The sequence below is a fragment of the Gymnoscopelus microlampas genome (assembly GCF_963454915.1).
Source record: "Gymnoscopelus microlampas genome assembly, chromosome: 3".
NCBI lineage: Eukaryota > Metazoa > Chordata > Actinopteri > Myctophiformes > Myctophidae > Gymnoscopelus > Gymnoscopelus microlampas.
The window spans coordinates 46,293,066-46,320,694 of NC_139940.1; the positions used below are offsets into that span (position 1 = coordinate 46,293,066).

Here is a 27,629-nt window from a genome sequence, read left to right on the forward strand (position 1 = left end):
TACATACATACATACATACATACATACATACATACATACATACATACATACATACATACATACATACATACATACATACATACATACATTACATGCGTGCAAGCAAGCACGCACGCACGCACGCACACACGCACACACGCACGCAAATTTGTCTTGGACACACAGACCAGCAGCATACACAATACCATACAGTACAGGACAAAGACAAAAACAAAAAACATAAACACACAGTGACATGTACAGTCCGTTATTCCTAGTCATCACCCTCCATATTAATAATAAATAATAACAGCCACCTCATTCAGAATATAGTGCAATACGTTGACACAAACACACTGGAACAATTTAGAAGAACTTTATAAGAAAACTCTGCACAGCAAGCGATCTCACACGGTAGCCTACACTAAGGGGCCGCGGAACGCCGGTTGGGAAACGCTGCCTTAGGCAATTGCCTACTCCGCCTAATGGAAGGGCCCTGAGGAAGGGACTTCTGAGGAAGTGTCTGAGATCTTAGGAGAATATTTGAGTATTGCAACTCTGGCATGATCAGCTTGAGGCAGAGCTCCTTGACCTGGCTGACGTTAGCCGGCAGGTCGTAGCCCATGATGTCCACTTTGCCGCCGGGCTGCCAGGGGCGCAGCTTCTTGTTCTTGATCTGCTTTGCTGAGCGGAGCAGCGGCATCTGGCCTCCGAAGCAGCTCTGCATCAGCCTCTCCTGAGCCTGTTGCAGGAGGCGCACCTCCCTCGCCACGCAGGCCGGGCCGAGGGCCTCCAGCTTCCGCCAAAGCGAGGCGTTGAAGTGGTCATAGAGCTGTGAGTCCAGGGAGTTCCAGGCACGGATCTTGGCGGAGAGGCCCGGTGCGAGGCTCAGCTTGGAGCCGGCTGCGCGCATGTTGAGCTTGACATACAGAATGTCGTCCAGGTCCCAGGACAGCAGGTGGCGGAGGAGAACCAGCGACTCGTCAAAGTACTCCATGATCATCACCAGGGAGAAGGAGCGATCCACCTCTGCCACAAAGTCACGGCCATATGCCGCGTCTGTCACCGGCCGGTCCTTGTCACCGCCCAGGTCGAAGGTCATGCCGTTGCGGGCGGGCACGTTCAAGTCGCCCGGGTGGTAGTACCGCTGGGGATCCTCCATGAAGGTCTCCAAGGATCCGTCGGGAACATTCTTGAAACTCTGACAATACACTTTCGAATAAGTGAACGACGACTCAAACATGGAGCCCGGCTCTCGGAGAATAGTGATGTATGCGGTGTCATTCGGCATGAACTTCTGCACCTGCAAGATACAAGAAGTTTTATCATCATATGTACAGTAAAACCACAAGTGCTTACACAACACAAACTTTGCCTGCCACTGTACACACCTAATACAAAAATATCACTATAATGACGTGTTAATAAGATGTAAAGACAAGAGCAGCAATCCTGAAATTGTATAAAACTAGAAGTTCGGGCCGCTATGTGGCCCTCACCTCTAGGGTTCGACACCTACGTGCCACTGCCGCTGTGAGAGATATGGCCATATATGGAGATCTGTGTGTCTGTCAGTTCTTGTCCCTTTTATTCCCACTAGACCATACCCGGCCGACGCATCCGTGGGGGGATATGCGCAAATGTTCTGGCAACCCGGGAGGCAGTTCGTCCCATAGCTGGGCAGCCCCGTAACCATGGCGACAGTGTTTTACACATAAACGCTAATAAGAAGCTGAGATTTTATGAAATTGAAAAACGGGCTTCACAGTTAAGTTCAGATGGTAATGGTCAATGGCTGTGTGCAAAATCAGAGCAATTGGTCCAGCCACTGAGGAGAACCGGGTAGCTTCACCTACTCCCACTACAGACGTTACTAGAATTATAGTAGGATGTATCCCTGATGTCATGAGTATATGCCAAGTTGCTCATATTTGGGCATGCTGATATAACTATTCATAGGGGTGGGCAAAATTGCCAAAATGTCATATCACGATTTTTCTGAGGCAGAATCACGATCCATTATGTTTCATGTTGGTTTTTAGGATTATTATTATTTTATTATGATTATTAATGAAATATATGATGATATATTGATGAAAGCCTATTCAACAGTTGTATTTACGATACAAAGGCGGCAGAGCGAGCTTGAAGCGACACGTTGGTAGCTTGTAGATCTGTCCTGCAAAAGCGTGACTACATGAGTTGAAAACCCATAGGTGAAGTGAGTGACGTATCACCGCCACAGAGCTATAGGCTACACAGGCGTAAAGGTACTTCCGCATAGAGCTTAAGTTTTCAGCCCGAGCCCGACGGGACTGGACGGTCTGGGTCGGCACGGGCCGGGCCGGGTCCAATTGGTCGCGTATTTGTCGGGCTTTGGGTCGGGCTGGGCTAGGCAACAAAATATGTTTTTAATTTGTATTTAAATCCAAATACATGTATTATATATTAATAATTAATGAAACCAGGCTAAGCAACATAGTAAACACTGTTTCCTTATGCTACATAGATTCACTTTTCAATGTTACGTTTACACCTGCTGTCTGCAGCCTGTGTGATATGTCAGTTGATACATCATGCTTAAAGCGATTTGTTACCCGCACAAAGTTTACAATGGTCACCAACGTTTCTATCTTTGACTGACACAAACTTAAAATAATGACAATACTTCCAAATGTGGAAAGTATGCCTGCACGTGAGCCACACACAGAGGCTGGGCTGTTTGCAGCAGCACACAGACACACCGTGGCTCAGACGAAATACAACCGATACAGCAAGGTATTGTGATTAGACATTAGGGGTTTGGGTTGGTGTTAGCAGCATTTTAGTGTTTATTTAGAGAGAGAGTTCACCATTTTCAGTGTGCAGCGACCAAGTACAGCACGATATTTGGTGGTCATCTGAATTTCACAAGGGGATAAACTCCTTGTGGTCTGAGATGTGAAAACATGCCCTCTTGGGGGAGAGCGGGGGAGATCCAGCCGTAAATTAACGTACGGAATAGTATCAACCATATTTCGTTTTTAGAAAACATTTCAGATTAAAATAATAACTTTAAAGAAGAAATATATACATATATGTATGAATGTTTGAATGGAATATTTGGAAAAAGTCAGAGAAGGGGAACCTTCTGAGAGCTTCCTGAGCGAAGTTAATTGACTTAATCGACGCGCCGACCGTTCTGCGATGCGTGTGTTAAAGCACATTTCAAAGTTCAGCACCTCAGCGTGGTTGAAGCGCATGTGACTGGTGATGATGTTGGCTGGCAGGGTGTCAGGGTGGACAAAGCGGGTGTTGAAGGAGTTTGGGTAGCAGAACCGGTAGCCACAGTTGTTTATGGGGAAAGCCACTTTCAGGTTGTGGCGCTCTGCAAAGCGGAACAGCAGGTTCTGCATGGTGCTGCTGCCCGTCTTGTGGGTCTTCAGGAAAACCACATTGGTTTGTTTAGGCTTCAGGCCCGGGGATAGGTGAGAGCACGGTGCAGAGATGCCCAGGTAGAAGGCCTCAATGGACCTGGAAGGAGAGCATTTATATCAAATGAAGTCACTTATTTTTCTCGAAGTTTTTCTCGCAATGACAGCAATTATGTAACTATACAAATAAGAAGATGATGGTCGGCATGTAGTCTGTGTGTGTGTGTGTGTGTGTGTGTGTGTGTGTGTGTGTGTGTGTGTGTGTGTGTGTGTGTGTGTGTGTGTGTGTGTGTGTGCGCGCACGCGCGTGTGTGCCATATATACTTTGTCGTATTTCTTTCTTTCTGTCTTTTTCCTTTATTTATTCAGGGAAGCCCATTGAGAGCAAGCTCTTTTTTTCAAGGACGCACTGATGCTCTGAACATATAAAATACATGCATAATGAGAAACAATAACAAACATTTGAATCACATTACAATGTCACATATGCAAATAAACATACTGTTACAGTACATGAAACAGGTGCAGTCACTATGTAGTGTGTCCTCAAGAAGCACCCTGAATGTCTCTATTGAGACCAATCGCACCAGTTTCAGAGAGTCCTGAAGTTTTTTCCATTTGTGTGGAGCATAATACATGAAAGCAGTTCTTCCTTGTTCACTGCTTTTACGTGGACTGGTATATCTAATGTGTGTTTGTGAACATGTTGAATGTCCAGTAACCTTTGGTTCCAAAAGCGAGGATAGGTATAATGGAAATGTACCACACAAGGCCTTATAAATAAATAAAATACAATGTTGCTCTCTACGAACTGCGAGAGATGGCCAACCCACTTTATCATATAAAATACAGCGATGGGTGAGATAATCTTCGCCAGTAATCGCCAGTAAGGTTAATAGCAAAAAAATGCAGATCTACAAGCGTGTCGCAATGTAACGGGTGATATTACCAAATTGAAGCCAGGTTGAAAGTGGATAAATGTGAGAGTTAAATGAACACCCAGGATTTTACAGTGTGTCTGCATGTGTGAATAACAGGCTGTTCGTTACGGGAGCGAGCGGTGTGGTCACTCACCATCTCAGCTGACCCCCATAGTACAGTATGGTCAGGTTGCTGACCAGAATGACAGCCACCAGAACCAGGAAAACCTTCTTCAGTAACATCTGTCTCACGGAGACTGTGGGAGGAAGACGAGAGATCATTCACAGAGCTTATGTCACACAAAAAAAGATATTCCACAAAAATAGAAGATCTACAAGCTCACAATGCATCACAGTGATCTTGTAGAGCTGCTATCTTCACTGTTATTTATATTTATTTACATTTCTGAAAAATAATTTTCTTTCTTGGAAGTGTCTACATTTAAATACAGCATACTTTGATATTAAAAATAATGTACTTTTGACTACTTTCATTTGTAGATGAATAATATTTCACCAGGAGTATCTACTTTGACTCAAATACTGGGGTTGAGTACTTTGGTCCACCACTGCTGCCACTGGAGCCTCACATTTTGAAGCATAATAGTGACTAGAAGTTCGGCCGGCTGCGCCGGCCTCACATCTAGCGCCCACGCCCACGTAGCGTCCACGCCCACGTAGCGCCCACGCCCACGTAGAGACCACTTGGCAGCGCCGATCACTGACGTAGCGTCATGAGGGCTAGTGGGGCCATGGCCCGGTCAGTGAAGATTTGCCAGGAAAATGAATTCTGCTCCGACAACAATAGACACAGCCGCCGGCCGCCAGTGACGTTACTGAAGTGATACATTGGCTGGCCCATTCACACCTTTTACAAAGCTAAAGCTGCCTACTCCTGCCTATCAATGGTCCAAGTGTGACCTGTAAAGTAGCCTATCGTAGTCTGTAGGAGACATAAGCATGTCCTAAGAGGAGTCCAAAAGAGAATGGATCCTGGGAGTCATGAATTAAATTACAGAGGTGAGTAAATAACTACATGTGCTCAAGTACTGCACTTTTCTGGATATCTATCTATCAATCTATCAATCTATCTATCTATGTATCTATCTATCTATCTGTCTATCTCTCTATCTCTATCTATCTCTCTCTATATATATATATATATACATATATAAATGGCGAAATGGCTGGGGGAAAATGGGCAATATATTGTTATTTAATATTGTTATTTTATTATGATTATTAATAAGTTATGATGATTAATTATATCATATGATTATAATATGTGATTAAGATATATGATCTTATAATATTCATGGGGCATGTGTAATCATTATCTAATAATCAAATAATAATACAATGAATCATCATACATCTTTTTGGTGGCGGGTGTTATACGGAAATGTGTGACCCTGTATAATCTGGTCAAAATGGCGGCCGTTTGTGTGTTTTTGCGACGCGCGTGTGTGCGCGCGTACACACACACACAACGAAGGTGCATGATGATTGGCTGGTAAAAAGAAACACCCGGACGTGAATTTTGAGGTGGCGAAGTGATTTGCATAAGTATTGGAGCATAATGCGTTTGATATTAATTGTACATCCTGCAAGTACAGTGATGGGATGCGAAGCAGCTGGTTTGACAGGCAGAATATTGAGGAATTTTGGGGGAAAATGTGGAGTTAGTTGGGCCATGTGTCTGCTTGGCCATTGAGGTCATACACTCGTGTACACTCCATGTCTGTGGCTGCCAATTATGGTAGCAAGATGTCCAGGACCCTTCACTGACCTGCTACAACTATGTTATGTGCCCAGCAGGACCCTAAGGTCAGCTGTCCAGGGTCTATTGGTCATTCCTTGTACCAGGTTCGGCGGCTATAGTTGAATGGTTAGAGAGCCCACCTGGGAAGCCTAAGGTGTCCCTGAGCAAGACACGGAACCCCTAACTACTCCCCCCTCCGCGCTCCTCTGTGGGCTGAAAACTGAAGTTACCCCACCGAATGAAGAAGGGTAAAAAACAAAAAGGTATGGAATGCACTTCCACCGGTCTTCAGAGCTGGGACAAAAACATTTCAGCCTCTGTGGTAATTTCTAAGAACCACTTACAAACAGTCCTTTAAACAAGCATTTGTGGAATTAATTCGTCTTAATTCATTCACCACACGTTCACAAGAGTTGTTGAACATGTTTCCCCATGTCATGTCATTTGTTCATGTCATTTGTTAATGAGTTAATAAAACGTGGCACTGATGATGATGGTGCTGTTGTCCCTCAAATGGAAGGAAAGTTTTAAGCCTAGCCTGAGGGTGTCTGCCTCCTGGACAAAACCTCGAAGATGGTTCCACAGGAGAGGAGCCTGGCTGGTAGTATAAAGTTCTCTTAACCCCATGGGACATAATTTCAGCCTGTTACCTGGCAAAATCTTAAAATACACACTTCAAGCATGAAGAAAAACCAGGTGGCGGAAATAAATCCACCCTGTGTGCATTGACCCCATTTTCTATCTAGACTAATAGCTGTCCATAGACGAACACACAGACGGACAGACGGACGGACCGACGGACAGGATGCCAAAAATAGTCTCAGCCATGCCTTTCGGCCTGGCGGAGACGATAAGTGAGTACATTTGTACATTTAGACATGGTTAGTGCGTTAATACATGTTTTATAAACACTTATTCATACTCAAACTAATGCTTAGAAATCTTTGAATAATGCTATACAAATGATTCATTTGTGATGAATTAAGTATTCACCAATGCTTAACTAATGCTTTACTAATGCTTAATAGTGTACAGTTATTATAAAGTACTACCAAGTACTTAAGTGATTATGGTGATTATAGTGAGTAAAAAGTAACTTATTTGTGTAAAAGTATTTAGAAGTAATCAAAGTGAGTTAAAAGTACTATATTTGTTTCACCGTAACAACCGTCTATTAGACCGTGGCATCCATGTTTTTTACCAAACCTTTTGGGCTTTTAAAGTTATTCCACTGAAATGCTGATTCTATTTGAACTTTTTGTACGTATAAGTATTCTATCAATGCAATTTCAATGCAACCCCCCCCAACAGATTGTGTTCCAGGGACCCCCAGAAGCAAAGATTCAAGTTAAAATGTATATGTATATGTATAATCAAAGATTTGCATACATTTTCACGATTTTTTTTTTTTAGTTGTGCCACTTTTTTTTTGTTATCTTGTCCCCTGTATTATCTTTTATATGGACCTATTAGAGTGTGAAATAAAGATTGATTGATAGCATAGCATAGCTTCCTACTCACCGGGTTTCTGGAGTGCCTCGGATTATCTTTTAAGAGTCGTAAATTACCTTTTAAGAACCACTGACCTGCGATCAGTGGTTGCTTATAGCCGGCAAAGATAGCCTTGGACCACAGTCTTCCTGGCATTTTGAGTCTTCTCCAGGCGTGATAACCTGCACTGTTAAAGAAAGATGGCGGAAAAGACCTCACAGCTGCCTTCGACACTTTACAACACAGCATTCTCCTCTCACGTCTAGAGTTCTGTGTGGGTGTCAGAGGCACTGCTTTAAAATGGTTCAGGTCCTATCTGTCAAACAGATCGTTTTCTGTAGCCCTAGGTGACTCCACATCATCCTCTGCCCCTCTCCCATGTGGAGTCCCGCAGGGCTCAATTCTTGGCCCCACCCTTTTCTCGCTGTACCTCCTCCCTCTGGGTTTGATTTTTAAAAAGCATGGTATTCCCTACCATTTCTATGCAGATGACCAGTGCCGGCTGCAGACAGTAATAAGCAGGGGGGCATTAATTATTCTAGGGGGGGCACCTGCCTGTCCCTCACGCACGCGCGCGCAGCGCGCGTGCGTGATGGACCCGTGCGCGCCGGCGCGAAGCGCCGGCGCGCGATTTTTTTCGGTTATTGGATGGATATTTTACTTTTTTGGGGTGTTTTGTAACTCTATTTCGGTTAATTCGGTTCATTTACCTTGCCCCTATATGCACCAACAACAAATACAATTACAGCATTAGGCCTATAATGTCTTTAATGTAATGTCGGCATTGCATCTCCACAGGCACAGACTCCACAGCGGGAGAAAAAAAAGGCAGGCTATACTGCGCTGCGCTGCGCTGCGCTGCTTGAAAAAAATTAAAATAATAAAAACACACTGCAGATGACTCGAAGATCTATATGCCCCTGAAAAAAAATGACACCACCTCCCTGAACACACTAATGGACTGTCTGAAGGACATAAAAGCATGGATGGCCCTGAATTTCCTTAACTTTAATGCAAGTAAAACAGAGGTCATGGTGTTCAGACCCAGCACCGCCTGCGACACCTCCTCTCTGGATCTGGCCCCCCTGCAGCCTTTTCTAAAACCAGTGGTCACTAACCTTGGTGTCAAATTGGACAGCGATTTAAAGTTTGACAAACAGATTAACTCTGTTGTTAAATCCAGCTTTTATCAGCTGAGGCTCTTAGCCAAAGTCAAGTCTGCTGTAACCCTTTCTGATTTTGAACGTCTTATCCATGCTTTTATCTCAACCCGACTCGACTACTGTAATGCACTTTATGTTGGCAATTGGCATTAGCCAAGCCTGCTTGTCACGACTACAGTTAGTCCAAAACGGTGCCGATTGCCTCTTAACAGGGGCACGTAAATATGATCACGTCTCCCCGATTCTTGCCTCCCTACACTGGCTCCCTGTTCGTTACAGGATTCAGTTTAAGACTTTAATGTTTGTCTTTAAGTCTTTAAATGGGCTGGCACCATTATACATATCCGTACTTCTCCCTCCCAAAGACGCTACAAGGGTCTTGAGGTCTACTGATCAGTCACTCTTTGAGGTCCCAGAAACAAAGCCGAAAACACGGGGAGATACCCTGCCTGTAATTAAAACACGTTTGAAAACTCACTTGTTCTACTTGGCGGTTTAAAAAAAAGCCCTTAGCTCTGAACTCGGTAGAATCTGCACCCGGCTTGCTGATAACAAACTATTATTACACCTGGGTAAAACTGAATCCATTCACTTTGGGTCCAAAATTAACCTCGGCAAGGCCGACGGCTTCACAGTAAAAGTGGGTGACAATGTTATCACAAGAAAAGAGGAAATTACCTACCTGGGTTCCATTTTTCAGGCAAATATTTCCAGTGATAAATTGGCAACTAAAGTAATCAAAAAAGTCAACCAAAGAAGAAGATTTTTGTAGAGGATCTCCTTCACTGGTCAGTAAGAATACATTGAGGACTCTAACAGGAGCACTCATCCAAAGTCACTTCGACTATGTATGCACCTCATGGTATCATAACACCACATAGGCCTTAAAAACAAGGCTCCAGACATCCCAAAACAAGCTGGTCAGGCTACTGCTTGGCCTTACTTATACAACTAATTTAACCCCTGCTCATTTTGCTAGGGTAGCATGGCTCAGGGTAGTGGACAGAGTACAGCATCTTGCAATGGCATGGTCTACAAGATACACTACACCACAAAGACACCCATGTACAGTACCTGTCAAACATAATGAATAGAGCCTGTTCCTCCTTGTGTTTTATTTCTCCTCTCATTTCATGATGTGACACTTTTGAGACAACCCAGTGGGTTGTACAGTAGCCTATTATGTATTTGTTTTAGGAACTTGAAGTTAATAATGCAAATAAAACTAATATAGTAGTAATTATTCACTCTCTCCAACTGAGAATATGTTGATGTCTTTTCAAAAAGGATTGTGCTTAGGCAGCAGTGTTTACCTGTACATCATTACCTACAATGTGTCATTTCACAGAAATATTTGCATTTTAATAAAAGCAATGCAAGAATTATAGCACTGCCCAAAAATGTGAAATGACTATTTTATGCATATAATAGTCATCCTATAAATGTATTAACAGTTTTAAGTAAAACTAGAAAAAGTGCTCCTCGGAGCACAGGTCTCCGCCAGGTCAGGTAGATTATTGTGGCCTCCTGGTGTAACTATAATAGGCCAATGTGAAAATGGTGCCATTTATTCTTAGGCCACTCGGACACTGCATTCATGATGTAAGGCATTTTGTTCCAAAAATGTGTTTTGCTAAATTAGACCTGTTCGTGGCGCTATAACAGGCCAATTTGAAAAGGGTGGCATTTCTTCCTCGGTAGTGATGCGCGGGTTGACCCGTAACCCGCGGGACCCGCGGCGCGGGTGGGTCAAGTCAGAATTTCGGAGGCAATTATGCGGGCTGCGGGAGAGCGGGTCAGCTGCTCTCACACGCAAAAAAAAATTAAAAAATCACATGCTCTTGTTTTGTCTTTATTACTAATAAGAATAAGAATAATAACAATAAAACAGTTTGAATACACTTGGGGATTATTTTCTAACCATGATTTTACAGAATAAAAAAAAAATCGCAGGTCGCGGGGCGGGTTGAGCCATAGATTTATATATGGGTTCGCGGGGCGGGTTGAGGCGGGTTGGGTTCCGTCGCGGGGCGGGTCATGCATGAAAAAACCCGACCCGCGCATCACTATTCCTTGGCCTAGTGGGAATGTGCGTGCAAAATGTCACGGAAATTGCACGCTGTGTTCATGATTTGAGGCATTTTGTTCAAAATTTGGAAGCCAATAGCCAATCAGCATGGAATATGGAAAATCAGACAGATCCATGTTGATCAGATGACTATGGAGATGCTGTGTACCGATTTGCGTAAGGTTTGGACAAAATCTGTAGGAGTTTTGATTGATTGAAAATGTTATTAGGCAAAAAAATGTAAAACATCACAATTACATTTATAATACTTTGTCTAAAAGGTCCGTCCAAAAAAGTCCTTGCGGTTTTGTTTCCATTGAGGTCCTTGGTATTCATTTCATAGACATATATAGTAGCACCCAAACAGTTCAAATATCAACACAAAAATACATAGAAAATATAACACTATATGTACAAAACAAGAAATGACAAAGTCATAATATACCAGCTTGCGGCAGGCTTTTTTTGCCCCAATCTGCAGCACAAAATGTAAAACTTGTCTTTAAAATAAAATCTCAGCCATTCCAAGAGAGAGAGAGAGAGAGAGAGAGAGAGAGAGAGAGAGAGAGAGAGAGAGAGAGAGAGAGGCGCCTTCATAGAGCAGCGCAAGTAGCCTCCTTAACATTCCATTCAATCAGGTCTTTTGTTTGCACAGCTGAGACCACTAATGGCCCTAAGGCTCGCTGCAAGGGGGGGGGGCACCCTTTCAGAGTATGGGAAAGGGGAAAGTATCCCCATTGGCTTAAAGGACAGCCAATCACGCAAATCTGTTGAAAATCTGTCGAATGCAAATCTGTAATGTGTTGAAAGTAGGTCTGTCTCTTCTTAGACCAGCTTTGCAAGCTGGTAAAAACTAAAAAGCATGAAAAACAAAAAATATGTACAAAGAAAAGGGGGGGGGGGGGGGGTCGTCTGCCTAACAGGAAACTGCTCCTCTTTTTGGACCGAGGCCGCTGGATTAGACCGGGGGTGTTTTAGGACGACGGTTCTTCTGTAACAATCGGCCTTTACCTTGAAAGGATAACTATTAACTAAAAGGAATAACAACGGGATCGGCAGGTTTTTAACTTAAATTACTTTATATAAATAAGCCACAAATTAAACAATTGACAAAACAAATGGTAAATAAACAATACACTTTGGCATTTAAAGGAGACTTCTGTCCCTAATTATTTCCCTAATAAACGAAATAAATAAACAAACAGATACCCAAAACAGTACTTGATAGAGTTAATCTTGATTGATCATAATTTGTCTAGTGTCATATACCTGCTTTAAATGTCAAATTAATATAATGCTGTCATATTGGCCTAATTCAGACATGTACTCTATTCTGCTATTTCTCTGTCTATGCAAGGTCAAACTAGCTACAGGCTTTCTGTGGCAATCTGTTGTTTTGAGAACACTGTATCTTGGTGTTCTTCCCTACGCTAACAATTCCTTCAGCGCCACTGAAGTCACCACTGACCAGTGACCGGTCAGACCCGAGGTCAACGTGTTGTTCGAGACATGTGGACGCTGTTTGTTCAAAGATAAACTGTCACACCATCATCATCATCTTCATCATCTACCATCATCATCCTCATCTGACGACGACGTAATCATCACTATCCACCAATGGCAGCATTACACCTCCGACGGCTGGACGCTCGATGTATCTTCAATGATGTCATATGTTTATGTTACCGGACGCTGTTAAAGTCCAGGGCTTTCTCTGTTTAACACTTCCGTGACTAAGCAATCAATGGGACCGATTTTGAGAATTGAAAGTGGCTTAACTTCTCTCAGGAAGCTCTGAGAAAGTTCCCCTTTCATGACTTTTCCTAAATATATGTTTCAAACCATCTCCGTTTTTTTTTGTTTTTTTTAACTCATTATAAATATGAAATACATACCATGTATCCCATCCCAGCCGTTTTATTTCGGCTAAATTGGTCGCTCTCCCCCTCTCTCCCCCCCCCTAGAGCACTTTACACCTCGAGACCCCCCACAGAGAAGCCCGCCGAGCGGCCGTAGAGAGCAGACTCTGCTGTGGCTGCAAGTTGCCATGTTGCCATGTCTGCTTATTCTAAGCGACTTTGGGCTTGTTTTTCCACGTCTTTCTATTATTATTATAATGATATATATAATTACATTATAATGGTAATAATTTTCTGCTCCACTACAGCTCAGAGGCAAATCTTGTACTTTTACTCCACTACAATTATTTGAAAACTTTAGTTACTTTGCAGATATAAATATATTTTCATACTTGTTTAGATTAGAGCTCCATGTCCTTTCGTAATTTTTTTTTTATTAGGTGAATATTTATATAGAAAGGTCTAACCAGGGACTGGGGTTGCAAATTAGCCTCGGCTATAAACCCCACTATGGTTTCATGTCTCACTGTTTTGTCAGGGCACAACGCATGCAGTAACATTTTCATAGACCTGACTGCTTATTTCTCTCGCAAAATTAAATTTGGCAACCCAATGCTGCGCCAACAGATCCGATCTACAAGCAGAGGGCTCGTCAGCCAGCGACTGTTTTATGTTTGTAGATCAGATATGTGCGCAGGAGTAGCAGGAATGAGCACATTTGTGGAACATAGCGATGTGTTCACTTGTTACGCTGACAGGCAGGAGGAGAGGAGACGTTTCTGTCAGCGTGGACAGCTGATAGAATGAGAGCTTTACGCTCAGACAATAATGTGAATATTATATAATATAATATTGGTTTGTCAAGAGATATCCATGTGTTTTGGACAATGGAGATAGTCACGTAATTAGACAGTGGCTTCAGCGTTCATATATAGGCTCCATGTTTCACTGAAGAGTTTAATGTGACGCTACAGATTGCACTGTTTTATACGCTTTTTTAAAATAAAGATTTTACATACAGAATCTGCAGTTACCATTACATTTTATAATACTACTTTATATATATATACACTACATTACTATTTTATAATGTTTGTGTCTGCCTACAACAACAACATTATGTGGGTTCACTGACTGAGCAGAGTGCAATTGAGATGTTAATGGCTATTTAGAAGACAATGGAACCCCCCACGGTTTGGGGGAGAAGCTGTGAGCTAGTCTGGAGCACAGAGGTGAGACAGTAGCCAATAGGATAGCCTTATTTGGGGATCAAAATGATCGTATTTCAGGCTGTGTAGGGGGTAATGAAACCTCAGTCATGCTAGTGTTAACGGGAGAGAGACACGACCGATGATGCCTACCATACCTGTGATACTGTAACCTTCCACTCTCTCTGTCTGAATACAAGATATTTCACTACACCCAATGGCTGCCTGTGTTCTGAGTCTGTTTTTTCTTTGTCGCCTTTCATGAAAGTTACCGGTACTTATATAAATACTTATGTGATGTTTCGCCATGCATTGGTATATATATATATGGGTGATAAGGAAAAATAACATACTCTATCAGTACTTCTTTCACAAACCCCTCCCCACCCGAATCACAGCTTCCCCCATAACCAATAAACAAAGGTACACCAAAAGTTACTTAGTCAGAGCGCTGCACGGACGGTCGGTTACCCGCTTTACACACAATAACAAACAGTCCCACGTTATAGTCCGAACGGCTTCTTCATACCGCGGTCCTGAGAATGTCTATTATGTCCTTTAATCCAAAACAAAAATGTAAACGGTCTTCCGCACCGGCGATCCAAATAATAACTTAAGTTTGGGGTACCCCGTAAATTGTAATCCAACAGAACAGAAAGCTGGGTTTTATCTCACCGCGGCGGCTCCGTCAGAATCCTTCCGCTCCTCTGCGTTTCATTCATAAAACCAGCACTCGATTCCCAACGGCGTCGCAACAAGCTTACACCCAAGTCTAAACTTTATATAACTTAAACACAGTAACACTGGCGCCTATGAGATCTCCTCTCTCTTACTCCTGTCATTTCTGATGCACAGGGTGTTTGCTCGATTCCGCCCCCTGAACCGCACCCTCTATTAGTAACGTCGGGTGGCACAAATCATTCAATCACCCACTGATCAGACCCATTACCTTTCATGTGAATAGGAAAGGTCCATATATCTCACAGAGTCCAACAAGTTACATATCACTCGTATATCATAACATGCATAAGTAGATCAGATGTTACATATCACTCATATATAATAACACCCATAGATAAAGCAGATAAATATAATAATGTGCATTTGTCACACTTCTATTCCATTTCTGAATGGAGAGGTAAGTGATGGAGAGAAGAAGGACCGGTAGAAGGACCGGGACCGCATGTGTCCCCCTGGGTTCTAAAATACCCTGTGCGTCCCTGGTTACGGGTCTGTAACTCAGAGAGTTTACTAATGGAACCAAATTGGCTTTTGATTCCCAGAGATAAAGAATAAAAACGGTTCAAGTCCAGCTTCAGACAGGAAGCATCTGAGATCTTATGAGATCTGAGTATGGCAACTCCGGCATGAACAGCTTGAGGCAGAGCTCCTTGACCTGGCTGACGTTAGCCGGCAGGTCGTAGCCCATGATGTCCACGTTGCCGCCGGGCTGCCAGGGGCGCAACGTATTGTTCTTGATCTGCGTTCCTGAGCGGAGCAGCGGCATCTGGCCTCCGAAGCAGCTCTGCATCAGTCTCTCCTGGGCCTGTTGCAGGAGGCGCACCTCCCTCGCCACGCAGGCCGGGCCGAGGGCCTCCAGCTTCCGCCAAAGCGAGGCGTTGAAGTGGTCATAGAGCTGTGAGTCCAGGGGGTTCCAGGCACGGATCTTGGCGGAGAGGCCCGGTGCGAGGCTCTGCTTGGAGCCGGCTGCGCGCATGTTTAGCTTGACATACAGAATGTCGTCCAGGTCCCAGGACAGCAGGTGGCGGAGGAGAACCAGCGACTCGTCAAAGTACTCCATGATCATCACCAGGGAGAAGGAGCGATCCACCTCTGCCACGAAGTCACGGGCGTACGCCACGTCTGTCACCGGCCGGTCCTTGTCACCGCCTAGGTCGAAGGTCAGGGCATTGCGGGCGGACGCGTCGCCCGGGCGGTAGTACCGCGAGGGATCCTCCATGAAGGTCTCCAAGGATCCGTCAGGAACATTCTTGAAACTCTGAAAATGCTCTTTGAAATAAGTGAACGACGACTCAAACGTGGAGCCCGGCTCTCGGAGAATAGTGATGTATGCGGTGTCGTTCGGCATGAGCTTCTGCACCTGCAAGATACAAGAAGTTTTATCATCATATGTACAGTAAAAACACAAGTGCTTACACAACACAGACTTTGCCTGCTACTGTGCACACCTAATACAAAAATATCACTATAATGACGTGTTAGCAAGATATAAAGACATTGATTGATTGAATATTTTATAAGGCAAAAAAATGTAAAACAACACATTTACATATAAAATACTTTGTCTAACAGGTCCGTTCATAAAACTCCTTGCGGACTTGTTTCCAATGAGGGCCTTGGTATTCAATTCATAGACATATATAGTGGCACCACAGTTCGAATATCATTACACAAAGAAAATAAAAATAAAACAGCAAAAAAAATAATAATAATATAGTGGCAGTGCTGTAGAAGGAGAATTTGCCCATGTTTGTTTTATGGGTGGGTGGTACCAAATTGTTGTTAACGCTCCCTCTGGTATTGTGACTGTGGGTGTCACTAAACTTTTGGAGGTATTTACTCAGATATGCGGGAATAGGGGGCATATCGGGCAAATTTTCATTTACAATTTTGAAGGCCAGTCCCATTTTTAGTTGTTTAACCCTGTCTTCCACCCTGTAAGAGCAGCAATCCTGTAATTGTATAAAACTAGAAGTTCGGGCCGCTACGCGGCCCGAACGTCTAGCGTGACGCGTCGTTCACTTTGCAGTGCCACCTTACAGGCACCTCACAGTGTGAGAGAGAGTTTTGTGCTCTCCTAAATCCACGGCAGGCTTTGAAAGTACCCACTTCAGAAAGAGGTGACGTGCATCACCTCTCCAATGACCAAAACCCACTATGGAAGCCGTCAAACTGGTGCGATCTGACGGCATCCTAGAATTTATAGGTAGGATGTGATGTCATGCGTGATGTCATGCTGTCGTGAGATTACGTCACACTGGCGTTGTGTCCATATTCGGAGTGATGCAACGTACATACAACATACTGACAAACATACTGACAACCGACATGGCGCAGGATTCAAATTGTATATATAGATTACTATTTATCACTATGGAAGCCGTCGAACTGGTGCGATCTGACGGCATCCTAGAATTTATAGGTAGGATGTGATGTCATATTGTCTCATCGTGATGTCAGATTACGTCACACTGGCGTGATGTCAGATTACGTCACACTGGCTACATACAACGTTAGGTAGGATGTGATGTCATATTGTCTCATCGTGATGTCAGATTACGTCACACTGGCGTGATGTCAGATTACGTCACACTGGCTACATACAACGTTACAACGTACATACTGATGGCGCGTCACACTGGCGTGATGTGGCGTGATGTCAGATTACGTCACACTGGCCACATACAACGTTCGTACATACTGACAACCGACATGGCGCAGGATTCAAATTGTATATATATATATATCAGTCCTTGTCCCTTTTATTCCTATGTATCCCTGATGTCATGAGTATATGCCAAGTTGCTCATATTTGGGCATGCTGATATAACTATTCATAGGGGTGGGCAAAATTGCCAAAATGTCATATCACGATTGTTCTGAGGCAGAATCACGATCCATTATGTTTCATGTTGGTTTTTAGGATTATTATTATTAATGATTATGATTATTAATGAAATATATGATGATATATTGATAGATACAAAGTCAGCAGAGCGAGCTTGAAGCGACCCATTGGTAGCTTAGATCTGTCCTGCAAAAGCGTGACTACATGGGTTGAAGACCCATAGGTGAAGTGAGTGACGTATCGCCGCCACAGAGCTATACTGTAGGCTACACAGGCGTAAAGGTGCTTCCTCATATAGAGCTTAAGATTTCAGCCAGAGCCCGACTCGCCGGTCTGGGTCGGCACGGGCCGGGTCCAATTGGTCACGTATTTGTCGGGCTTTGGGTCGGGCTGGGCTAGGCAAAAAATATGTTTTTAATTTGTATTTAAATACAAATACATGTATATATATTAATGAATGGAACCAGGCTAAGCAACATATCAAACACTGTTTCCTTATGCTACATAGATTCACTTTTCAAAGTTACGTTTACGCCTGCTGTCTGCAGCCAGCGTGATGTGCCCAGGACCATATATCATTGAAGAGCGTAGATATGATGAGGGAAGGTGTACTCCACTTGTGTGTACTGCTTATTATGGGAATGTGATACATTGTGTAAAATCTTATGAAAACAACTTATGAAAGAGCGTGATCGCTGTAGCTGTGAGCTGGAATTACATACTGTAGGTTCCTAAACATAGGTTAAGTATGTGACGGCATCGGGTGCATTTCTCCATTCCGACATGTCGCCTTTCCGACGTTGACGAACCCTATACCTAACCCTAACCCTAACCCTAACCGCACGCGGAAGCCACTAGTCAGAGTGGTGAGATGTCGGAATGGAGAGTGAACGCCGACGGCATCACCTCCACGAATAGACCTATACAGGTCAATAAAGAAGCGTTTCCTTTACCGACTATTATTTGGTAAAATGAATGGTTACATTTACACTATGAGTTAAAAATGGATAATAATAATAATAATAACTTGGATTTATATAGCGCCTTTCAGAAACCCAAGGACGCTGTGCAGCATGTGGCTTGATGAGAGAGAAAGAGGTGCCTTACACTATTGATGTCAGTTGATACATTAGGCTTAAAGCAATTTGTTATCCGCACAAAGTTTACAATGGTCAGACACACCGTGGCTCAGACGAAATACAACCGATACAGCAAGGTATTGTGATTAGACATTAGGGGTTTGGGTTGGTGTTAGCAGCATTTTAGTGTCTATTTAGAGAGAGAGTTCGCCATTTTCAATGCGCAGCGACCAAGTACAGCACGATATTTGGCGGTCATCTGAATTTCACAAGGGGATAAACTCCTTGTGGTCTGAGATGTGAAGACATGCCCTCTTGGGGAGAGCGTTGAAGATCCACCCGTAAATTAACGTATGGAATAGAATCAACCACATTTCGTTTTTAGAAAACATTTCGGATTAAAAAAATAACTTTAAAAAATACATATATACATACATATATGTATGAATGTTTGAATGGAATATTTGTAAAAAGTCAGAGAAGGGGAACCTTCTGAGAGCTTCCTGGGCGAAATTAATTGACTTAATTGACTTAATTGACGCGCCGACCGCTCTGCGATGCGTGTGTTAAAGCACATTTCAAAGTTCAGCACCTCAGCGTGGTTGAAGCGCATGTGACTGGTGATGATGTTGGCTGGCAGGGTGTCTGGGTGGACGAATCGGGTGTTGAAGGAGTTTGGGTAGCAGAACTGGTAGTGGCCACAGTTGTTTATGGGGAAAGCCACTTTCAGGTTGTGGCGCTCTGCAAAGCGGAACAGCAGGTTCTGCATGGTGCTGCCGCCAGTCTTGTGGGTCTTCAGGAAAACCACATTGGTTTGTTTGGGCTTCAGGCCCGGGGATAGGTGAGAGCACGGTGCAGAGATTTCCGGGTAGAAGGCCTCAATGGACCTGGAAGGAGAGCATTTATATCAAATGAAGTCACTTATTTTTCTCGATGTTTTTCTTGCAATGACAGCAATTATGTAACTATACAAATAAGAAGATGATGGTCGGCATGTAGTGTGTGTGTGTGTGTGTGTGTGTGTGTTTGTGTGTGTGTGTGTGTGTGTGTGTGTGTGTGTGTGTGTGTGTGTGTGTGTGTGTGTGTGTGTGTGTGTGTCTCTCAATCGCAGCACCCTGAATGTCTCTATTGAGACCAATCGCACCAGTTTCAGAGAGTCCTGAATATTTTCCATTTGTGTGGAGCATAATACATGAAAGCAGTTTTTCCTTGTTCACTGCTTTTACGTGGACTGGTATATCTAATGTGTGTTTGTGAACGTGTTGAATGTCCTGTAACCTTTGGTTCCAAAAGCGAGGATAGGTATAAAGGAAATTTACCACACAAGGCCTTATAAATAAATAAAATACAATGTTGCTCTCTATGAACTGCGAGAGATGGTCAACAGACTTTTTCATATAAAATACAGCGATGGGTGAGATAATCTTCGCCAGTAATCGCCAGTAACGTGAATAGCAAAAAAATTGCAGATCTACAAGCGTGTCGCAATGTGACGGGTGATATTACCAAATTGAAGCCAGGTTGAAAGTGGATAAATGTGAGAGTTAAATGAACACCCAGGACTTTACAGTGTGTCTGCATGTGTGAATGACAGGTTGTTCGTTACGGGAGCGAGTGGTGTAGTCACTCACCGTCTTGGGTGATCCCCATAGTACAGTATGGTCAGGATGCTGACAAGAATGCCAGCCACCAGAACCAGGAAAACCTTCTTCAGTAACATCTGAGACTGTGGGAGGAAGACGAGAGATCATTCACAGAGCTTATGTCAGACAAAAACATATATTCCACAAGTGGTTCTTAAAAATATCCACAGAGGCTGCAGCCCTCAAGACCAGTGGAAGACCTTTTTGTTTTGACCTTTTTTCGTCCCGCGGGGGAAGTGCTGCCCACAGAGGAGTGCGGAGGGGGATCAGTTAGGGGTTAATTGTCTTGCTCAGGGACATTTTGACACTTAAGCCCTATAAAAAAAAATAGAAGATCTACAAACTCACAACGCATCACAGTGAGCTTGTAGAGCTGCTATCTTCACTACACACGTTCACAAGAGTTGTTGAACATGTTTCCCCATGTCATGTCATTTGTTCATATCATTTGTTAATGAGTTATATAATAAAACGTGGCACTGATGATGATGGAGCTGTTGTCCCTCAAATGGAAGGAAAGTTCTAAGCCTAGCCTGCTCTTAAACTTGGGGTGTCTGCCTCCTGGACAAAACCTCGAAGATGTTTCCACAGGAGAGGAGCCTGGTAGTATAAAGTTCTCTTAAACCCATGGGACATCATTTCAGCCTGTTACCTGGCAGAATCTTAAAATACACACTTCAACGATGAAGAAAAAACAGGTGGCGGAAAAAAATCCACCCTATGTGCGTGGACCCCATTTTCTATCTAGACTAATAGCTATCCATAGACGAACACACGAACGGACAGACGGACGGACCGACAGGGTGCAAAACATAGTCTCGGCCATGCCTTTCGGCCTGGCAGAGACGATAAGTGAGTAATGTTTGAATAATGCTATACAAATGATTAGTTCATGATGAATTAAGTATTCACCAATGCTTAACTAATGCTATACTAATGCCCCCCCCCCCCCCCACACATCTCAACAGATTTTGTTCCAGGAACCCCCAGAACCAAAGATTCAAGTTAAAAATGTATATGTATATTCAAAGATTTGCACACATTTTCACGATTTGTTTTTGTTTTTTAGTTGTGCCTCTTTTTTTTTCATTTTTGTTATCTTGTCCCCTGTATTGTCTTTTATATGGACCTATTAGAGTGTGAAATAAAGATTGATTGATAGCATAGCATAGCTTCCTACTCACCAGGTTTCTGGAGTGCCTCGGATTATCCTTTCTAAACCTGTGCTTTTTTAGAAATCGTGGTACTCCTTCAAAGTTATGTCAACAAGGCAGGGCTGTTGTTGCATCGGCAGAGTGACAAAACTTGTGAAACTTGTCAGCAAAGAGCTGAAAGGAGGCAGAACAGATGAACTTAAAGGCCTCCCTCACACATTTAAAACAAGTGTTTTGTGGCTGTCTTATGCCTTTTTAGGCAGGTAAAACAGGATACATACACAGGACAGGCTCGCTCAACAGGTCCTTGTTACAAACCCACACAATGCAAACTCAGGGCATACATAGACACAGGCGTAACAGCACACAGGTGAACTTCAACTGACAATCAACACTTTGTCACCCCACGGGAGATGGAAAGTGGGGTCCACGCGCATAGGGTGGATTTATTCCGCCACGTGTTTTTTCTTAATCCTTGAAGTGTGTATTTTAAGATTCTGCCAGGTAACAGGCCGAAATAATGTCCCATGGAGTTCTTTTTTAACCCTTTACTATATTGATTGATAAACTAAAAGCAACCGGTTTTTGATCCAGCACATCAGTGAGCTGGATGCAATCCTATCTGGAGGGGAGAGAACAGGCGGTGGAGGTGAACGGAACCCTGTCCCCTCCCCTCCCAGTGAGCTGTGGCGTTCCTCAAGGAAGCATACTAGGGCCTTCCTAATATATGTAAACGACATGACACAAGGTTGTGACTGCAATTTGTTCTTGTTCGCGGATAACTCGGCTCTGCTGGTCTCGGACAGGGATAAGTTGCAGGTTGAAAAAAGCCCTTAGCTCTGAACTCGAGCTAGATATTTTGTTATCAGCAGCTGGCTTGCTGATAACAAACTATCATTACACCTGTGTAAAACTGAATCCATTCATTTTGGGTCCAAAATTAACCTCGGCAAGGCCGACGGCTTCACAGTAAAAGTGGGTGACAATGTTATCACAAGAACAGAGGAAATTACCTACCTGGGTTCCATTTTTCAGGCAAATATTTCCAGTGATAAATTGGCAACTAAAGTAATCAAAAAAGTCAACCAAAGAAGATTTTTTGTAGAGGATCTGCTTCACTGGTCAGTAAGAATACATTGAGGACTCTAACAGGAGCACTCATCCAAAGTCAATCATAGCACCAAAAAGGCCTTAAAAACAAGGCTCCAGACATCCCAAAACAAGCTGGTCAGGCTACTGCTTGGCCTTACTTATACAACTAATTTAACCCCTGCTCATTTTGCTAGGGTAGCATGGCTCAGGGTAGTGGACAGAGTACAGCATCTTGCAATGGCATGGTCTACAAGATACACTACACCACAAAGACACCCATGTACAGTACCTGTCAAACATAATGAATAGAGCCTGTTCCTCCTTGTGTTTTATTTCTCCTCTCATTTCATGATGTGACACTTTTGAGACAACCCAGTGGGTTGTACAGTAGCCTATTATGTATTTGTTTTAGGAACTTGAAGTGAATAATGTGATCCTGAGAGCTGGGGATCAGCTGACAGTGAATTATCTGATTTTAGATGTTGCTGCAGCTAAACCTACTGTACTATGTGCAAATACAACTTATATATTCAGTCTCTCCAACTGAGAATGTTGATGTCTTTTCAAAAAGGATTGTGCTTAGGCAGCAGTGTTTACCTGTACATCATTACCTACAATGCGTCATTTCACAGAAATATTTGCATTTTAATAAAAGCAATGCAAGAATTATAGCACTGCCCAAAATGTGAAATGACTATTTTATGCATATAATAGTCATCCTATAAATGTATTAACAGTTTTAAGTAAAACTAGAAAAAGTGCTCCTCGGAACACAGGTCTCCGCCAGGCCAGGTAGGTTATTGTGGCCTCCTGGTGTAACTATAATAGGGTGTATAAAAGGGTGCCATTTATTCTTAGGCCTTTCTATCGGACACTGCATTCATGATGTAAGGCATTTTGTTCCGAAAATGTGTTTGGCTAAATTAGACCTGTTGGTGGCGCTATAACAGGCCAATTTGAAAAGGGTGGCATTTCTTCCTCGGCCTAGTGGGAATGTGCGTGCAAAATGTCACGGAAATTGCACGCTGTGTTCATGATTTGAGGCATTTTGTTCAAAACAAACCAATCCTGCAAATTTGGAAGCCAATCTTAGCCAATCTTAGCCAATCAGCATGGAATATGGAAAATCAGACAGATCCATGTTGATCAGATGACTATAGAGATGCTGTGTACCGATTTGCGTAAGGTTTGGACAAAATCTGTAGGAGTTTTCATTGATTGAAAATTTTATTAGGCAAACATCACAATTACATAAATTTATAAAACTTTGTCTAAAAGGTCCGTTCAAAAAAGTCCTTGCGGTCTTGTTTCCATTGAGGTCCTTGGTATTCATTTCATAGACATATATAGTATCACCCAAACAGTTCAAATATCAACACAAAAATACAGAGAAAATATAACACTATATTTACAAAAAAACTAAAAAGCATGAAAAACAAAAAATATGTACAAAGAAAAGGGGGGGGGGGGGGGGGGGGGGGGGGGGGGGCGTCTGTCTAACGGGAAACTGCTCCTCTTTTTGGACCGAGGCCACCGGATTCTGAATGGAGAGGTGGGTTCTAAAATACCCTTTGCGTCCCTGGTTATGGGTCTGTAACTCAGAGAGTTTACTAATGGAACCAAATTGGCTTTTGATTCCCAGAGATTAAGAATCAAAATGGTTCAAGTCCAGCTTCAGACAGGAAGTGTCTGAGATCTTAGGAGAATAGTTGAGTATTGCACCTCTGGCATGATCAGCTTGAGGCAGAGCTCCTTGACCAGGCTGACGTTAGCCGGCAGGTCGTAGCCCATGATGTCCACGTTGCCGCCGGGCTGCCAGGGGCGCAACTTATTGTTCTTGATCTGCTTTCCTGAGCGGAGCAGCGGCATCTGGCCTCCGAAGCAGCTCTGCATCAGCCTCTCCTGAGCCTGCTGCAGGAGGCGCACCTCCTCCGCCACGCAGGCCGGGCCGAGGGCCTCCAGCTTCCGCCAAAGCGAGGCGTTGAAGTGGTCATAGAGCTGTGCGTCCAGGGAGTTCCAGGTGCGGATTTTGGCGGAGAGGCCCGGTGCGAGGCTCTGCTTGGAGCCGGCTGCGCGCATGTTGAGCTTGACATACAGAATGTCGTCCAGGTCCCAGGACAGCAGGTGGCGGAGGAGAACCAGCGACTCGTCAAAGTACTCCGCGATCATCACCAGGGAGAAGGAGCGATCCACCTCTGCCACGAAGTCACGGGCGTATGCCGCGTCTGTCACCGGCCGGTCCTTGTCACCGCCCAGGTCGAAGGTCATGGCGTTGCGGGCGGGAATGCCCACGTCGTCCGGGTGGTAGTACCGCCAGGGTTCCTCCATGAAGGCCTCCAAGGATCCGTTGGGAACATTCTTGAAACTCTGACAATGCTCTTTGAAATAAGTGAACAACGACTCAAACATGGAGCCCGGCTCTCGGAGAATAGTGATGTATGTGATGTCGTTCGGCATGAGACTCCGCACCTGCAAGATACAAGAAGTTTTATCATCATATGTACAGTAAAACAAAAGGTGTTTACACAACACAAACTTTGCCTGCCACTATGCACACCTAATACAAAAATATCACTATAATGACGGGTTAACAAGATATAAAGACAAGAGCAGCAATCCTGAAATTGTATAAAACTAGAAGTTCGGGCCGCTATGCAGCCTTCACCTCTAGAGTTCGACACCTACGTGCCACTGCAGATGTGACAGATTATGAACATATACAGTATGGAGATCTGTGTGTCTGTCAGTCCTTGCCCCTTTATGGCCACATACTGTATGGAGATCTCTGTATTTGTCAGTCCTTGTCCCTTTTATTCCCATGTATGGAGATCCCTGATGTCTTGAGTTAATGCCAAATTGCCCATATATGGGCATGCTGATATAACTATTCATGGGGTGGGCAATATTGCCAAAATGTCAAGCACATTTAGCAGGACGTGACGGGAAGTAAACTGAATTCGATAGGTAACCAAATATGCCGTAACTGGGATGTCTCATCATAAGTCATCCTTGACAGTGAATGAGTTAACATACGGAATCTCTTTAACCATATTTCGTTTTTAGAAAATATTTCAGATGTGTTTGAATGGAATATTTGGGTCAGGGAAGGGGAACCTTCTGAGAGCTTCCTGAGCAAATTTCATTGACATCAACATTTCAAAAACATTGATCATTGTGTTAAAGCCCATTTCAAAGTTCAGCACCTCAGCGTGGTTGAAGCGCATGTGACTGGCCATGATGTTGGGTGGCAGGGTGCCTGGGTGGACGAAGCGGGTGTTGAAGGACTGTGGGTAGCAGAACTGGTGGCCACACGCGTTTATGGGGAGTGCCGCAGTCAGCTTGTGGCGCTCTGCAAAGCGGAATAGCAGGTTCTGCATGGTGCTGCTGCCCGTCTTGTGGGTCTTCAGGAAAACCACGTTGGTGTGTTTGGGCTTCAGGCCCGGGGATGGGTGGGAGCACGGTGCAGATAAACCCAGGTGGAAGGCCTCCATGGACCTGGAGGGAGAGCATTCACATTGAATTAAGTCACTGTAATAATTCAGCATTTTTTGTGTTTGTATTTTTATTAGGGAACATTCTTGAGCCACATATGATGGATGGAGCCTAGGATTGATTGTGTGTGTGTGTGTGTGTGTGTGTGTGTGTGTGTGTGTGTGTGTGTGTGTGTGTGTGTGTGTGTGTGTGTGTGTGTGTGTGTGTGTGTGTGTGTGTGCGCGTGCGCGTGTGTTTGCGTGCGTGCGTGCGTGTGTGTGTCATATTTACTTTGTCGTATGGTGAATAGCAAAAATTGCAGATCTACAAGCGTTTCCCAATGTGACGGGTGACCTAGTTTGGGTATTTTTTGGCAATTTGGGAAAGTTCCACTTATAGCCTAATGTATTAGATATTACCAAATTAAGGAAGCCAGGTTGAAAGTGGTTAAATGTTAGAGTTAAATTAACACCCAAGATTTTTCAGTGTGTCTGCATGTGTGAATGACAGGTTGTTTGTTGCGGGAGCGAGCGGTGTGGTCACTCACCATCTCAGCTGACCCCCATAGTACAGTATGGTCAGGAGGCTGACCAGAATGCCAGCCACCAGAACCAGGAAAACCTTCTTCAGTAACATTTCTGTCTCACTGAGACTGTGGGAGGAAGACGAGAGATCATTCACAGAGCTTATGTCACAGTGGGCGTAGAGCAATAGTCTCTCCAGGCTATGGGTATGGCCATATTATTATACACGTAATGCAAGGATACGGACCTAGATGGAAAGTGGGGTCTACGCGCATAGGTGGATCTTTTTTTAACCCAAGAAATTCTGACCCAAGGAGTTCAACAAAGTGGTTATTATTCAGATTCGAGCACATCTTGACTCTATTAGACTTTTTTACCAAATACTTTTTCTTACCAACTGCATTTTCTCAATCCCTGAAGTGTGTATTTTAAGATTCTGTCATGTTACACCTATCCTACCCAAACCCAAAAAGGGACACATACATAGCAAATCTTTTGAAGTATACAACATACAAATGAACACATTTTCCATACAATTTGGACTCAAGGAATTCATGTGCAAATCTTTGAATATATATGTTTTCAAGCAGACATTTATAACTCAAATCTTTGCTTCTGGAGATGTTTTTTTTAAACGTATGTTGCTTTTTAACTTTTTAGTGTCAAGGACCACCCAAAATTAGTCCGTGGACCCCCCCCCCCCATCTCAAAATATGTTGTTCCAGGGACCCCAGAAGCAAAGATTTGAGTTAAAAAATGTATACATATATTCAAAGATTTGCACACATTTTCACGATTTTGTTTTTGTTTTTAGATGTGCCTCTTTTTAATGTGTTTTTTGTTGTCTTGTATTGTCTTTTATATGGACCTATTAGAGTCTGACATAAAGATTGATTGATTGATAGCATAGCATAGCTTCCTACTCACCAGGTTTCTGCGTGCCTCAGATAATCCTTTCTAAACCTGTGCTTTTTTTAGATCTGTCTGGTTCAAAGTTGTGTCAAAAAGGCAGGGCTGTTGTTGCATTAGCAGAGGGCCAAAACTTTTTCATTGCATTTGTCGTCGCAATGAACACGTCGCATAGGGGCTGTGGGTGCAGTACAAACCCGCACCCTAACCCTAACCGCACGCGGATGCCACATAGTCGGAGAAAAGGTCTGTCGGATTAACGCATGCCTCCCAGGGGCGGTCACACTGTCAGGAATGAGTACGGA

The 27,629-nt window shown here is 43.6% G+C and overlaps 3 protein-coding genes across 3 annotated transcripts; all 3 read right to left on the minus strand.

Moving 5' to 3' along the window:
* Positions 1–403: 403 nt before the first annotated feature.
* On the minus strand, positions 404–20,803 carry LOC311041863 (galactose-3-O-sulfotransferase 3-like; the record flags this gene model as incomplete). The annotated part of the gene is made up of 4 exons (XM_084052348.1): positions 404–1,282; positions 3,201–3,492; positions 20,163–20,257; positions 20,747–20,803. The coding sequence occupies 4 exons, from the start codon at positions 20,801–20,803 to the stop codon at positions 404–406; spliced, it is 1,323 nt and encodes a 440-aa protein (XP_083908474.1).
* LOC311038695 (galactose-3-O-sulfotransferase 3-like) lies at positions 15,144–19,928 on the minus strand (the record flags this gene model as incomplete). Its single annotated transcript, XM_084048265.1, has 3 exons — positions 15,144–15,964; positions 19,124–19,418; positions 19,921–19,928. 3 exons carry the CDS (start codon positions 19,926–19,928, stop codon positions 15,179–15,181), a joined length of 1,089 nt encoding a protein of 362 aa, XP_083904391.1. The 3' UTR covers positions 15,144–15,178.
* Positions 20,804–24,085: 3,282 nt separating the features above from the next.
* On the minus strand, positions 24,086–27,410 carry LOC311041996 (galactose-3-O-sulfotransferase 3-like). Its single transcript, XM_084052494.1, has 4 exons — positions 27,343–27,410; positions 26,439–26,543; positions 25,624–25,915; positions 24,086–24,889 (listed from the first exon to the last, which is right to left on the minus strand). Exons 2-4 carry the CDS (start codon positions 26,525–26,527, stop codon positions 24,095–24,097), a joined length of 1,176 nt encoding a protein of 391 aa, XP_083908620.1. The 5' UTR covers positions 26,528–26,543; positions 27,343–27,410; the 3' UTR covers positions 24,086–24,094.
* Between the last annotated feature and the right edge of the window lie 219 nt (positions 27,411–27,629).